General features: G+C 40.6%; 1 protein-coding gene across 1 annotated transcript in view; it reads left to right on the top strand.

Moving 5' to 3' along the window:
- LOC126386754 (guanine nucleotide-binding protein G(i) subunit alpha-2-like) overlaps positions 1-16,062 on the top strand; it is a 75,427-nt gene extending 59,365 nt beyond the window's left edge. Inside the window, exons 4-9 of the mRNA XM_050039315.1 lie at positions 5,301-5,461; positions 10,403-10,531; positions 12,658-12,787; positions 12,967-13,120; positions 14,787-15,001; positions 15,110-16,062. Of these exons, the coding sequence (XP_049895272.1) occupies positions 5,301-5,461; positions 10,403-10,531; positions 12,658-12,787; positions 12,967-13,120; positions 14,787-14,977 (765 nt within the window). The 3' untranslated portion in view covers positions 14,978-15,001; positions 15,110-16,062. The remainder of the gene's footprint in view (positions 1-5,300; positions 5,462-10,402; positions 10,532-12,657; positions 12,788-12,966; positions 13,121-14,786; positions 15,002-15,109) is intronic.
- Positions 16,063-16,267: the final 205 nt, after the last annotated feature.

Below are 16,267 nucleotides of genomic sequence, written 5' to 3'. Positions count from 1 at the left end.
GCTGCCACGATTAGTCGACTAATCGATGACTAATCGACTATTAAAATAATCGGTGACTATTTTAGTAGTCGACTAATCGGTTTGAGTCATTTTTCCTAGAAAAGTACTATAAAAGTACCCCAAAATACTCTTATTGCAGCTTCTTACGTTGAAATATTGGCAGCTTTACACACTCTCCCATGACAGTGAACTAAAACCCTTCGGCGTGAGTATGAAACAAGACATTAGATGACGTAATTTTGGGGTTTGGGCGAGACAGACCGACATTTTTCAACATTTTAACACATTTTTCGATAAAATGATTAGTCGACTAATCGAAGAAATAATTGACAGATTAGTCGACAATGAAAATAATCGTTAGTGGCAGCCCTAGCTGTCTCATCGTCATCTTGTCTTAGTCATGGAAACAAAGGTTGTTGATGAACATATTTAGTCATAGTAACAAAATCATCACTGAATGAAACCCTCTTGGAATCTGTTAAAGTAAGGTGTAGTATATCTGCACTCATTTCAGTGATATCATGTCTTCTTATCACCAGCAAAGCCTCCACTCTGCCTCCATCCTAACCACACATATCTGGCCTTGAGGATTTGAGGCAGCAGAAATTATGCAGCTTAAGAATTTCTCTCGAGTGCTGTGTGACAGTCTCTACTTGGAAATCAACTCTGGGTAGCAGATGCTTGAGATGGACTCCTGCGGTGCCATATATTTTCTTTCCCCACTTGCGTGTGTGTGTGTGTGTGCGTGTGTGCTGTTAAAAGGAAACAGTAAATCATCTCCACCCAGGGAGATTAGATGACAGGAATAAAATTCAGGCATTACTCATGAGGCGAGAAAATGACATTCTTTTTTCTATAAACCCATCATCGCAAGTGTGATTCATATATTCTATTCTCACAGATCATTGGACAGATAATTTATAAGTAAGTATCTTTAGTCAGACGATGAAGCGATCAGTCAACTCCTACATCGGATGTGAATTTGAAACGATTATGTTATGAATTGATAAAATGCTGAGAAAAGGAGGCAGCTGTCGTTCCTTTTACACAGTCCAACAATTCAACTCAGTGGTACAGGGTTTAGCTCAAATTTTAGATTTCATTTGCGTTAACTTGGAATTGGAAGTAATAAAGCAGCAGTGTGTCGTGAAGTGTATGCAATTAATATTAAAACATGTATTCTACAATGCAGGTAATTCAATTCAGATTTATTTGTAACCCTAAAAGCCTTACTTTGCAGTTTCTGTACATCTTTGATACTTTTATTCTCTCCACATTTCACTCTCCCGGGCGACCTTCATTCCAGAGGAGTTGGATAAACATGGTTTTTATGTGGAAAGAGCTTTTTGACTGCCTGGTATATGTCAGGATTGGCTCTGCCAAGGTAGCTAGTGCTGCATGACAAGTTCTGCTGAATTAGGTTATTTGAGTTACACCTTCCCCCACTGCCGTGGCCCTCAGAGAGCCGTGAGTATCCTGGAACATTTCACGGATTTCAATTAAAAAGACAATATTTGTCTCAAAGCCGGAGGGAACGTAGGCAGCATCCAGCAGTATTGTGAAATCAGCGTGTGACTGAAATGGTTTGTCTGATCACTTCTTCCTTTTTTTTTTTTTTTTAACACATGGAACAAGCTGCTTTCATTGTTCAAAAAATTATAATTGCTTCAAACTATTGGTAAAATATTAGCTGGTACAGTGCCTGCCTTCATGCACCTATGTAGATAAGTCATGCTGTATTTTTAAGAAACATGGATAATTTCTTCCGTGACTCATTGTCAGCGGATTTCATATCAGTAGTTGCAGATATTTTCATGACGGTATCATGATCAGACTATTTCAGGTTAAGGGATGCTTCACCTTCCAAATGACCATTTTTATATCAATAACTCACCCTGTGTTACACTGACATTGTAAAGAAAACTTTGCTTTTCTCGCATGCCTTCACAATGTTGGAAGTACTGAGCATATGACTGGATAAATGAGACTTTGACAATACTGCACGAGTTGTGTGAGAGTTTGCAAACAGATTTTTTTGATATAGTTTTTCTGTTGTTAAACCTGGACTCCTTTCACTTTAGTTCAATCAGGAGAGACTTGTTCTGAGAGAAAAGAATATTTATTTGCAAGTATTTATAAGTATGAGAAATGTGAGAAGTCTTTGGTGATGAGACCCCATTGCGATGTCATCTTTTCCAGGAGGGTGGTAAAGACGTAGATTAGGGATCCCCTGCTATGGAGTCTAGATGCTGGTGGTGGTGATAGTGGTGATGAGATGATATTAAGAGGGAGCTGAGGATCTGGATGCAAAGACGAGTGGGCTTTTGGTGAGCTTGTCCTGGGCTGGAGGTGACTGGGGTGGAGGAGGTTGCGAGGATTCCACCTAAAATGAAAGCTTAAAGGATAACTTCGGTATTTTTCAACCTGGGCCCTATTTCCCCATGTGTATGTGTGTGTATGATTCATAGGTACAACTCGTTTTAAAATTGGTTCAGTATTGAGGGAGCCAGCAGCTGCGAGGTAGATATGGGGGCAAATGCGTCCCATATAAGTTTGCACATTAAAAGTGCTTTTTTTCGCCACTGACCGGTTCAGATCGCCAGTGCTATCTCTGTAAATAGCATACCAAGTGTTTCCCTGACCCCTCACCTACTTCCGGCTGTGTGTGATGTCATCTCGCGAGAGCTTTGCTTGTTGCTGGAAGAAAACAGGGTACGATATATACGAGGGCAAAGTATGCAACAGTAAATGTACGTTACGATATATACGAGGGCAAAGTATGCAACAGTAAATGTACGTCCCGGAGACAATTCTAGGTATCAGTATTACATGCATAAAGACATATTAGTTATACTTACTTGATGGATAGTTGACCATTTGGTCCCTGTGGTTTTGGCCGCCTCCTCCAATTTATTTTGGGCACATGAAAAAAGGTATCCAGCACTGCCCTGTTGATCAGAGGGGGGAAATCCTCTAACGTAGTTACACAGCGTTTGGTAGTTTCTGTATCATCCCAGGACACATCGAGACCATGAATATTGGGCAACAGGTCCCACTCGTTGCAACACAGACATTCTTCCTCTGTGGGCATGGAGTCACAGCAACCACAGGAGCACCACCAGTCCTCAGAGATTCGCGTTCGTGCAGCCGCTGCTTCACCCTCGTCTGCTCGTTGGCCCTCTCTCTCTATCCTCGTCTGCTCTTCAATTTGTAGGAGCTCCTCGTCCGTATACTCGGGCTCAAATAAGTACGGGCGGCCATCGTAATAAAAGGGCTCATCCTCATTCTCGAAATTGGGTAAATATGCAGCCATGATACCGATGCAGTAAAACTCTCAACTGTACTCCGGGACAACCCGATGCAGTAAAACTCTCAACTGTACTCCGGGACAACCAGTGCCACTCTGAGCGGCGTTCGGCATGGCTCCTCTGTTTTCTTCCAGCAACAAGCAAAGCTCTCGTGAGATGACGTCGCACACAGCTTCACAGAGATGAAGGGTCAGGGAAACACTCAGTATGCTATTTACAGAGATAGCACTGGCGATCTGAACCGGTCAGTGGCGAAAAAAGCACTTTTAGTGCGCAAACTTATATGGGACGCATTTGCCCCCATATCTACCTCGCGGCTGCTGGCTGCGTCCGCCTCCCTCAATACTGAACCAATTTTGAAACGAGTTGTACCTATGAATCATACGCACACATACACATGGGGAAATAGGGCCCAGGTTGAAAAATACCGAAGTTATCCTTTAAGTTTGGCAGCAGCAAAATGAAAGGCTGAAGGAGATTGCGACAAAGATTTATTGGCGAATCCAGAGAGGGAACACCCATAGCCAACTGGTTGGTGGAAGTGGTGGGGGTGGAATAGAGAGAGAATTGTGAATGATAGAAATATGCATCAGAAAGTCTGCCTGATTGAACTTAGGCTGAGCTTCATTTCCTCAAGCTTTCCTCGTGAATTCAACGCATCAGAGGTTGAGGAATTGACATACAGTACAAACGATCATTTGGGTCGTTGAAGGTGAGCATAGGAAAGCCAAGGTAGTCTGCATTGTGTTCTCCTGACCTCCAGTGCCACTGGATTTTGATTACTACCACGTGGTACAAAGCAAAGGGCAGCCAACTTACTGTGACTTACAGCTGAGATAGAGTGGAGGGCCAGACGGTGGTGAACTAATGCATGGACGTCTGCTCTCAGAAGCTAACATCAAAAGCTTATGTAAGTTTTTGTTCAGTGTCAAACACAAAGGGTCAGAGTGGTGCGATGAGGGCGATGTACACTGTGGATGATACCTCTTCTCATGCTCGGAGTGGCTATAAAGTAAAGTTCAGTTGCAGAATCACAGTGAATACCACCCTGCTCACTTACTATAGAGGCAAGTAAATACTGTTAATGTTCTGTCTACCATTTGATGCATGTGTTTTTGCAGTCGCTGCACCTCAATAGATTAATTCATTACAGTGCAAAGTTTAGTGGTTGATGACTGTGTAATGACCCAGGGCCGATTCAGCCAATGATGGGTGTATCAGTTGTGGTCGTGCCAATCCTCACGCTTTGGTTTACTTTACTCTTTGCCTCTCTGTTGTGCGTAGGGCTGCAGGAACTTGAAATTAGATAACACGGAAAGAAAAATGCTGTTTTTCTTTACATCGTGGAATTTTTTTTTTCATTGGTCATAGTAGTTTCGAAGTAAAGCAGATTGAGATAGCTGTTTAGAAAGAGCACTGTTACCAAGAGCACACACTGGATACCCACAACAACAGCAAGCTGTAGCTGGTATGTTGGCAAGGCAGCTCACTGACGACCTCTCTCTATATCTGATTTATGTCTGCCAGGCAAGTTAATGCAGAAAATGACCAGTTCATTGAATCTGTGCTTTGTTTTTGTTTTGTTGCCCTTGTTACTGGTGGTTTCATTCCATTAAAGCCTCTGTCACAGTTAACAATAAAGCTCAATGATGAGAACAGTTCTGCAGTAATCAGTCTTTTAACTGCAGCTCTAAACTCTCAGTATTGTACACTTTTTAGTAAAAGAATGATTGATGTCCACCATTACTGAGCCTCACAAGAGATAAGTAGAATACTCGCCATGTGAAAAGAAAGTCTTAAATATACCTCTGCAGTGTCAACCTTATCAGCTTTGTCCACTGAGGAAAAATAATGAGTTAATACACTTTATATCTTTTTAGAGACCTACTCTATCTAATGGTGTGTGTGTGTGTGTGTGTGTGTGTGTGTGTGTGTGTGTGTGTGTGTGTGTGTGTGTGTGTNGTGTGTGTGTGTGTGTGTGTGTCTTTTCAGGACGATGCCCGCCAACTGTTTGCCCTGTCAGCAGCAGCAGAGGAGCAGGGCATCCTGCCAGAAGACCTGTCCAACGTAATCCAACGACTGTGGGCCGACGGCGGCGTCCAGAGCTGCTTCACACGGGCCCGAGAGTACCAGCTCAATGACTCAGCAGCCTAGTGAGTGCCTTAATAACATCAAACAACATCAAGGCTATTATACGGCTCACTGTGTTTCAAAATAAAAATGTACTTTACTATGCACAGACAACCTTGGCGACCAGACTTTCAACAGACTTTTGCTGATAATCTCACATCAGAAATAAATAATGATATATTGATAGAAGTTTGGATAAGGCTGTAAATATCAGTACATAGCCCGTACACCGTTAATCTGCACACACTGCGATGCCACACAGCTGGTTCAATATCTGCAAAATTTCCCTTTATATTCATTGTCTTCTGTGGCGATCAGCAGTGATGTGGTGGTTCACTTTTACACTGTGATCTGTAGCCTATAGTTCGGCTTTAGCTTCTAACTATCTTTGTCTTTTTAACCTGTTGTTGCTGCTGAGTCAGTTTGACATCCTGGATATATCCTTCAAACACAGACTGTAGACCCCTCTGTCTGCTTCTCTCTGGAATCACTGTTTCATTTCTCCAAAAATATGATAATATTTCCTCAGGGAGTGCAGTTAGTTACAGTTTTGGCTCCATGCTTACTGCAACAGCTTGTCAGACCATCACAAAGGGGCGGGGCTTAGCGAAAGGTCAACTGCATTTTTATTTCTGTTGTCATTTTTAGTCATAACCATAACATTTAAAGATAAACAGTTAAACACGGAGGTCAGACCTAATTGACATTGCTTATTTTGTGTACTGTTTTGTTTTGCTAGTGTGTTTGATGTACCAAATCTATGAAATGTGCTGTTGTGGACGGGGCCGCAGCAAAATGTAGCCTATTTTAGCCGCCTAAGAAGACCCATCTAAAAAAATCTCTATCAGTTTAAGTGTACACTATATTAAAAACATTTTCTCTGCTTTACCTTACACACTAACTAATCAAGGCAGCAGCAGACAAAATTCAATATAGCATATACTTAAAACTGGTAGTGATTATTTTTAGGTAGGTCCTTTTTTAGGTGGCTAAAAACTAACAAATTCAAGCAGCGTTTGCTCAGTGCTGATTCATTTTATGTACGTGATGTGTGGGCTTTTCTACCTGGAAATTATTGTTAACAAACGTTGTGATTCAGTCTGTTACAGCTGATTTTAATATAGAACTTTATTGTTTCTCGAGTAATTTGGTTGCTCCTGTGATAAGGTTTTTTTAATACAGTCTGAGGGGCAGAGCAGTGTGAGGAGTTTCTGCAATACATTTCATGTCCTCCACCCTGCATTTAGGATTATCTTTAATATGCCTACATCTTCCTCTAAAGTTGGCCATGCTGCCGAATATCCTATATTTGTCACTTTTCATTCCCCTTTTCTCTCTATCTGTTACACCGGCGCCATTCACTGTTTTAGTAATTGAAAAGTTTTCTCTGCTGGATTCAGTTTTATCAGCATCACAGCAGTGGCAGTGGAGAAAGCCCTGATAGAGAGCAGCTGCTGTTATTAACAACGAAGGCATTAATGCTTTGTTTAACCAGTTGCTTTCACTTTCAAGACCAGTCACGTCGCTAATCTGCAGCGACACAGCAACCGCAGCCTCTCGCCGCAGGTCTTAATTACCTTAATGACCCTCATTGCTGAGCCGCATTGTTATACTGTACCAGTATAATAACAGGGAGAGCATTAGGTAATTGTGAGAGGTGAGAGGTGGTTATCGCTCTGACCCCTCTGGGATGCACTGCTGCTCTGAAATGGAAATCCAGTGAAAACGCCGAGCCATAGCCTCGTTCACTGCCAGCTGCCTGCAAGCTGCAGCAGGAATTAACTGCACTGATTTCTGTTTAATACACAAGGCCTTTGATAATACTATGACACCTCCAGAATGTGCTGTAGACTGTCAGGGGAGTGTTAAGTCTTTCAACAATGATTACTTTGCAGTCACGGCTGTATTCAACTTCCAGGGGGAGTGATATTGTTCTCTGTTTGTGTTGGCCGGTATAATCATAACTGCTCCATCTCTGCTTCACTGCTCTTGTTAAAGCCGAGGGGACCTGGAAGCATACCGCTAAACAGGGCCTCACATTTAGTAGCTGGGAGAGTGGACAATGTTTCATCATGGCTTTGTAGAGCGCTGAGAGAGGTGGTTGCTATAAGAGAAGACTAAATGAGTCTGGCACCAGACCATAATCCATGTCTGAGCACCTGCTGAGAGCCAGAGAAAGGAAGGGGAAGATAAAGAGGGAGAGAGATGGCACAGCTCACGTTAACAGAGATCTCGCTCTTCTTCTCTCTCACAGCTTTAACAGAGGGGGACATGTACTGTACACTCTGAGAATAATGGATCCAGCTGCCATTATTTCAGGAAACAACATTCTCACACATCTGAATGTGTAAAAATGAAATGGTCTCCTCACACTGTAACCACTCAGTGTGCAACGATAGAAAGTCTGTTATGGTTCCACATTAGGTCTCTGATAATAGTTTACTCCTGTGACAATAAATAAACATGGGGAAGTTATGGCTGGACCATATGGCTTATAAACAGTGTCGCCATATTTGAGGCAATATCACAATACATGATATTTATCTCAATATTTCTAAATATTCTAACTACCATGAATGACTATAATACTGAACTACTTAATAAACTACTGCTACAGTGTAAAAAAAAAAAAAAAAAAAAGTAAAATAATGTTATTAGAAAATGTCAAAGAACTGTTAAAAAAAGGTATATAAGTACTGTTATAAAAAAAAGTTGAATAACGCATTGTTATTATAAAGTAAAATAAAGTACTGTTATAATTAAGTACAATGAAGTACTATAATAATATAATTAAAGTGAGGTCAAAAAAGTTAAAGTACTGTTATAATAAACATTAAAGTACTGTTTTGATAAGGTGAAAGAACTGTCATCTTAAGTTTAAAAAGTACTGTTATAATAAAGTAAAATAAAGTACTGTAATAATAAAGTTGAATTAAGTACTGTCATAAAAAGTTCAATAAAGTACTTTTATAATTAAGTTAATTTTTAAAAATAAAATGGCATGACAATTTATACTATGTTCACGATATAGTTATTTTATATACCCCAAGTGAAGCCGGTGATAGATATATTACCCACCCCTAGAGGAAGTGGTTTTAAAATCTCTTGTAAAACCTTATAAAACAACCATTATTTTACCATTGACGATTCTCTGTCACAATACAGCTGAGTACCTTTTCTTATTAGAGTGTAAGCCGACCAAATTCAATTAATCTTCAGGGCTTATAAACCCACTGGCCAAATGAAGCAGTGATACAATATCTGATGTGTGGACTACAAAAGCAGCCTAAACCTGTCTCTGTGGGGAGCGGGATTATGATTAAACTGTCAAACACGTGGCATCAAGTAGTGGTGCGGAGGCTCTAGTATCTACACCCGGGCTGCGGCTCGTATGGGATTACATCCAGCACCAATACTTTGTTACACAACACTTTTTTTTATGTTTATTGTGCTGAAAGAATGACAGAAAAATGCTTTTCCTCCTTTTGAATCTCTCCCATGGTAACATTATATGTGTAAAAGTTGACTGTGTGTTTTTATTTAGCGCTTTGATCAGGCTGGAGGCATGCTGGCCTGGAGAGTGAGTTTGCTTTATTTGGCTAACAATAAAACAAAATAGGAGGAGGAAGGAGGGATAACTATATCTGAAGAAGAACAGACAGCAACATGGGAGTTTCACTGGAAATGTACAAGTTTGATTAGGTCTTTCACTACACCCTCACAGAAACCCCACCATGTTAGAAATTCCTCTGTTTGCTGGAGAAACTGTGGAAACCAAAATACACACCATTACCATGTCTTTTGGGACTGCCCTGTCATTAAAGACTACTGGAGAGGGAGACACAAAGCCCTACAAGATATTTTCAAATGTTCTGTACCACTAGAGAGGAAGTTTTTATTTTTTGGGTGTATACCTCAAGATAAATGGTTGATGAAAAGACTTCTGGTAGCTGGAAAATAGACTCTTACCAGGAAATGGTTATAACAGGAGAGCCCAACCCTAAAGGTATGGACGAACGTTACAATGGACATTGACAAAATGGAGAACATAACAGCATTTGAAAAGTGGAATATTGGAAGATTGACGGTAATATTGGAGCACTGAATTGGATGCAGGGATGTAAGAAAATATGAGTATCACAATATTATGCTTTGTTATGTAACGATTCTCAAAAACACTGAATTGATTTTTCAATTAATTCTTTAAAAATATATCGATAACACTGTCTTTTTACATTTTTTGATTTTCTTAATTTGATTATATAAAAAAATCACGCAAGCACCTAATGTTTTTTTACTGATATAGGTGAAGGCTTAAAGTTGTGCATAAGTAAGGGTGTTGCCGCTTTGAGCGACAGGCTGTATGTGTGGTGCCATCACAGTCTGAGTCAGATCCGCTCCTCGCTCCTCCACAACTCCATCCTCTCCAAATTTGGTGAATTCTGGCTCCAAAAATCCAAGATGGTGACAGCCACACTGGCAAAAAATTTGCGCCCACAAACCAATGGCTGACGTCACGGTGGCTACGTCCATTATTTTTATACAGTCTATGATTACAGCACACACAGAAGTCACATGCCTACCTTCTCTGCTCAGGACACCATTACTCCACTGTATCTTTACATAGCAAATAGTTGTTTGCTGCTATGTTGATGTTCTGAATGTATGCAGCTCCTGTAAAACTGTTTGTTAGTGAGGTTGCTGTGTAAATGGAGTTATCAGAGGTAAAGCAGGACATCAACTCTTGTAATACGGCTGTAAATTTGAACCTGACTGTGCCGAGTCGACACAGTGCTGTTAGACGGCCGGCGTGAGGAACTTCTGTCCTTCTCATGTCTTCGCGAAGGAGCAGATGAGACCTGAAACAACCCTCACACCTTACCTTAACACCTTAAGACCCGTCCTCTCTGTGAGGTCACAGGAACGTGCTTTTAATTTGTATTGTTTGTGTGTGTTCCCAACAGCTACTTAAACGACCTGGAGAGGATAGGCAAGCCAGATTACATCCCCACACAGCAAGACGTGCTGCGGACCCGAGTGAAGACCACCGGCATCGTGGAGACGCATTTCACCTTCAAGGACCTGCACTTCAAGTAAGATCCCCCCCCGTTCACAGCTCTCTAACTCAGCTGCACATTTTGTGAAACACTGTTAAAAGTGTTGGAGATGCAAATCAGGTTATATTGTGCAGCTCAGCATTTCATTTCATCTTCAAAAGGCCATATCCGACTAATTTACTCAACAACCGCCTCAGCTAATAAACTTCCATGAAACAGAAAGAAGCAGCGGTGCTGTCTCACACAGCAAAGGACACACTGTAGATTTAATGGCTGTTTTTTTTAGGTCATTATCTAGTAACTAAACTTATCAGAGAGGGTGAGATGCCTTTAGGATTCGGCCTCAGCAGGTGACAGCAGTTATTTTATAAGGCTCATGCTCACCACCTGACATGTATCAACACATTTTAGTTGGAATAGCTCTGACGGGTGCCTGAAATATTTTTCATGTGTGGATTTTGGCAATAAAAAAGCCATAAAAGCCAAATTAAATCTCAATGCATCACTGTGTTATTTGGAGATAATAACAGCAGACTTTGAACTTTATGAGAAAGCGAGCGAAAAAGCATAAATTATGAAAAAAGATGAACTGTTGTTACAGAGTATTTCACCGCGTTCTGACAGTAATGACCATCGAATTTTGCCGACTGAGGAAAATAAATGTGTATGTGCTCGTGAGTCATGCATTTATGTTTGTACAAAGAGTTTTCTGTTTGTTTGTCACTGCACAATGCGTTCCCTCTTCGGAAAGTCAACAGCATGCAGAAAGGAAAACATTTGTTTTCCAATTTGTGGAGTTGCTGTCTCATTGCCTTTAACCCAAACAGCTTGTTCCACTCAGTACTGTTACAGTGGGAAGTCTATACATATTTCCCACACAGAGAGATAGAGCCGTCACTTAACTACAAACACACAAATCAGTGAAAACACATAAACAGATTTCCTTTTTGTAGTCCCACACAAACAATATGCATATGTGTGGGATTTTTCTGTGTAACTGAGTGTTTATCACAGCAGGATCACACACATTAGTAATGGCAAAATGTACTACGAAGTACAAACTCATCATAACCCCTTCTGGTTTGTTGCTTTAAATGCCATGCTTCTCAGAAGTTATCTCGTTTTACAATGTAAATGTTTTGTCATTTTGTTTATGTGATCTGACAATACATTGCCCTCTGTTCATATGAGATAATAAAAAATCTGAAGGCAGCATTCAAACCACAGACACGCATGGTGTACTTTATATCTGATGGAGACATTAGTCACCACTCAGGCTCTGGAAACAACAGAGGAAATTGTTTGTGAAATATCAAAGATCAGAAAACGCTTTCAGTCAGTCTTCACTTGAGCTGCTTTATCAAGGCAGTGGAAATGAAAAGGTGTGTGTCCGTGTGCTAGTTAAGTCTCATCTTTATGTCTTGATTTATTATATTTCTCTTTGGATGACATAAACCAAATCCAGCGAGCACATGTTTACCTCCAGCACCTCTTCAGTGCTGCACTGCAGAGATACATTCAGCCTATGTAAGCAGTGCTGGAGATGAGAGCACTGTTTAGGTAAACAGTCTAAAGTGTGTCACTGTTATAATGAGCTCTGCTTACTCAGCATAAAGCCGGCCATCTATGGAAGTCAAAGTTCTGCTTTAATGAACCAAATTCTGCACAGTGAGAACTCCTTAGCAGAAGATTAGGTGTGTCACTCTACCTTTAGCTGCCAGCTGAAAGCTTCCTGTCAATGTTGCATGGAGACAATCTTCAGAGTGGCACCATCCAGACGAGCACCTCCCCTCGTCTACCTACTGTAGGTGCCCTCCGTCTTCATGAATAAGTCATGTAGGATCTTAGTGAAACCCTGCCGCTGCTGCCATGCCTCAACCTGCCTTAAGGTCGTCTGTTACCACAGCAACTGCGCTGAAACCAAAATGCCAACAAATGCCAGGAAAAATGACGAGGCCTGTGCAGCGAAACACCCTGCCCCGAAGAGAGGAAGAGGCAGACATGTATTCACAGTGTACCGAGGAAGGAGAGCGCACACACATTTCCAGAGGGAGACCTTGAAGCTGCTGTCTGTCAGCATGAGGAGTATAGTTTCTCCCGCACTAAGTCCCATCCGCTCCCCCATTAAAAATGGCATGTTTATTCTGTGTGTGTCTGCGCAGGATGTTTGATGTTGGAGGCCAGCGGTCAGAAAGGAAGAAGTGGATCCACTGCTTCGAGGGAGTCACGGCTATCATCTTCTGCGTAGCCATGAGCGCTTACGACCTGGTCCTGGCCGAGGATGAGGAGATGGTGAGTGAAGCTTAAAGGGAAAAAAAAGCTGTGCATGTATTTCACAGTAAAGCCCATTCCCAGGATAATTTAAATGGGGAGTAGAGGTTGAGTTTTCCGTGAACTCATTTCCTTTATGTGCCCTAGTTGTGCTCTCTAATAATCTCTTTATCTCCACATTTTGTGCCTGTCCCACCTAGAACCGGATGCACGAGAGCATGAAGCTGTTTGACTCTATCTGCAACAACAAGTGGTTCACAGAGACATCCATCATCCTGTTCCTCAACAAGAAGGACCTGTTTGAGGAGAAGATCGCCCACAGCCCTCTGACCATCTGCTTCCCTGAGTACACCGGTACAGTCTCAATACAGTCACAGGACAGGGCCGAGTCACTGACAAAGCTTCAGTTTCTGTTTCATTTTTACAACTGCTTGATTGATAACAACACAAACATCAGTCTCGAATTTAATCTTCAGATATTTCTCTGATGTGATACGTCCACTGTCCAGTTAAATTTTACTTCTTTGCCCCTGTAACAGAATCATAAAACAAGGTTTGTGCCTCTTTTACATTAAAATCACACAGAGAGGCATCCGTTTCTCTGAACAATTATTACCCAACAGTCTTTGAAAAACCCTGAAGGTTCTTCAACAACACGTACTGCTGTTGCTCTGTAAGTTTTTCCAAAATCCTTCAAGACTCTTTAATCATCTGGATCAAAACATCTTCTGTTTGCTGCACGATAAAAACTATCCTCAACCCATTTCTTTATTTGCAACAATATTCACTAATCCAGGTTGTCAGAAATGACCTTAACTCTGTTTTGTACGACACAAGAAAAATTACAAAATGTTCATTTGTATGAAAATGTAAAATAATTTCTCTCTTCTCACTGATTGTGCTGTCCTGACCCAGTCCTCTTCTGTTTTATGCCAATTAAAAAACTTAAAATTTAAAGTGTTAAAACTAAAAAGACAGAAAATGTGAAACAATAGAAACTGAGGTAAATATAGACAAATTTATCTGATGGTAAATTATAAACATTTTGGTTCAGATTGTATTCTTGTTTTTGTAATTGAACCTTTATTTAACCAGGAAGTCCCATTGAGATCAGAAACAGAGACCTGGCCAAGGTAGCAGCCAATCAAACCCATTTAAAATGCAACAAATACAAAATATGATACAAAAATCCACAATAAAACAACAACTATTCAAACATAGTGGCCTCTCAAGAAACATGTCTGTCACCACATTCTCTATGATGCCGTTAAATTCATCATTCAATTGATATAAGATCTAAGGGCAATCTCCATGTCCATTGCGCAGAGTAGGAGATTGCAGATTTCCTCAGATCTGTTAAAACCCAGCGTACATTAAATAGCAACCACCTGGAGGAGCGTAGCTTTATAGATAAAAATATACCAGTGCTTTTGTCTGCGGGTGGTCAATGACGTCCAACCCACCAAATCATAAAGAATGCAGTGATGAGTATAAATTTAGCGAAGACAAAAGTCATTTTGAGCTCCAATCTTTCTTTTGATGAGAAAACTTGCTGGACCAATTAATAATTTTTCATCCAGATGGTTAAAAGTGTCTTTGAGAATTGTGGAAATTGTGAAAAGGTTTTTTAAAATTTGTATTCATATTCAGGTGTTTCTATAGAACATCATGACTGTGTGTAGCTTCCCAAGCTGCTAATCTGACTGTGAACAATGACTGGCACACACAAGAGAAAGTCTTTGCCCAAATATTTTATCTGCATACCCACCGGCTACAACAGAAGCCGCAGAATATTGGCCTTTGCCCCCAGAGGCTAAATCATCAGCAGAGGGATCGCTGACTGGTTCCAAGATCATTATCTGTGTGACTCAGATGTAATGGTGCTACAAGAGAGGCACAGAGTGAGAGGCTGGGCATAATGAATTCGACACTGTGAAGAAAATGATGCTTTAAAGAACTGCTGACACTGTCTGATCCCCGTCAGCAGACTGGCGCTCTCATCACACTCTCTGTCCTTCAGGCCCCAACAAGTACGAGGAGGCCCAGGCTTACATCCAGACCAAATTCGAGGACCTGAACAAGAAGAAGGACACCAAGGAAATCTACACCCACTTCACCTGCGCCACCGACACCAAGAACGTGCAGTTCGTGTTTGACGCTGTCACCGATGTCATCATCAAGAACAACCTGAAGGACTGTGGCCTCTTCTAAAAGCTTGTCTGAGAAAGAGTCAAGGTGAGTTGAGAGAAGTGACTCAGGAAGTGATGCAGCTCTCTAACAAGTCACGACACGAAGCCTGTTTGAAATGAATGATTGTGTGATCTTTTTTTTTTTTATTTCTAGATTACTTGAAGAGTTCTGATGACCTTAAAGATTGGGGGAATATACACACATCATGAATGACTGCACTGGCCAACCACGATTTCTGCTTTGATCTGCTTTTTATAAAGACACCTAAGAGACTGAAAACCCGACGAGCCTCGCAGAATTTCAACGAATGCTGATCTAGCCGCTCGTGTTGTTAACTCTTTGGGCTATGACCACAAAAATCAACATTTATTATTGTATTTTTTTGTTCTTTTTTTTCTTCTTCTTCTTCTTCTTCTTTATTTTCAATTACTAGAGGAGGCAAAGGAAAACTTTTTTATATAAATGCATTCATTTTACTTTTAGAAAATTCTGATGTGCAAATTATTAAACTTTTAATCACATGAAGCTTATTTTTTAAGAGATGAAGCACAGGCATGGACATGAAATATGATTGATAAAAGGAAAGTGCTTTTTTTTATAATGTTTACATAAGTTCATCATTCATAGCCAAACCGTATATTGTTCTGCATGACTCAACATGGCAAATATTAGCTCTGTAATCTGCACAAATTATCTAACATTCCTACAAAAAAAATGAAAAGAAAAAATGTTAAAACGCTGAAAAAGAAAAAAAAAAAGCTTCACGTGCAGGGGGGAAATTACGGCAAAATTCTAACTGATATTTAAAGTATGTGTGTACCTAACATTCTCTCACTTTTTATAGTACCATTTCCATGTTTGTCGCAGTATGTTTGTGCCTTGACTTCTGTTTACAACCAATTCCTAGATATGCTTTCAGTACTGTTTGACCTACTGTGCGCCTATATTTTTCTTGCATTTTCTGCCTAGCACCTATGAATATATAGTGATTATTAATGAGAGACGAAAATCTAATTCAGAAAAAAAAGGTTAGTGTCTTTTGGTAAATATTAAAATGCTTTAAAGTCCTATATGATTTAATTTAAATAAAAGTAGAGATCACCTGACTCCTGCACGTTGTTCATCTTCTTTGTGTTACTTGTATGGAGGGGTTTTTTTGTGGTGGGACCTTACACGTGTTTTTACTGTTCTTACACAAGAGGATCAGATTACAAACACAAATACAATGAAAGTGCCCGGGCTTTTAATATAATCATTACTCTGCACAAAAGTGAGACTGTGTAACCTCGCTGAACAGCAGCCAATGTGGCC

Source organism: Epinephelus moara, chromosome 24 (assembly GCF_006386435.1).
Source record: "Epinephelus moara isolate mb chromosome 24, YSFRI_EMoa_1.0, whole genome shotgun sequence".
Classification (NCBI taxonomy): domain Eukaryota; kingdom Metazoa; phylum Chordata; class Actinopteri; order Perciformes; family Serranidae; genus Epinephelus; species Epinephelus moara.
The sequence above is the reverse complement of the archived record's forward strand: the minus strand, read 5'-3'. Positions and strand labels throughout refer to the sequence as shown.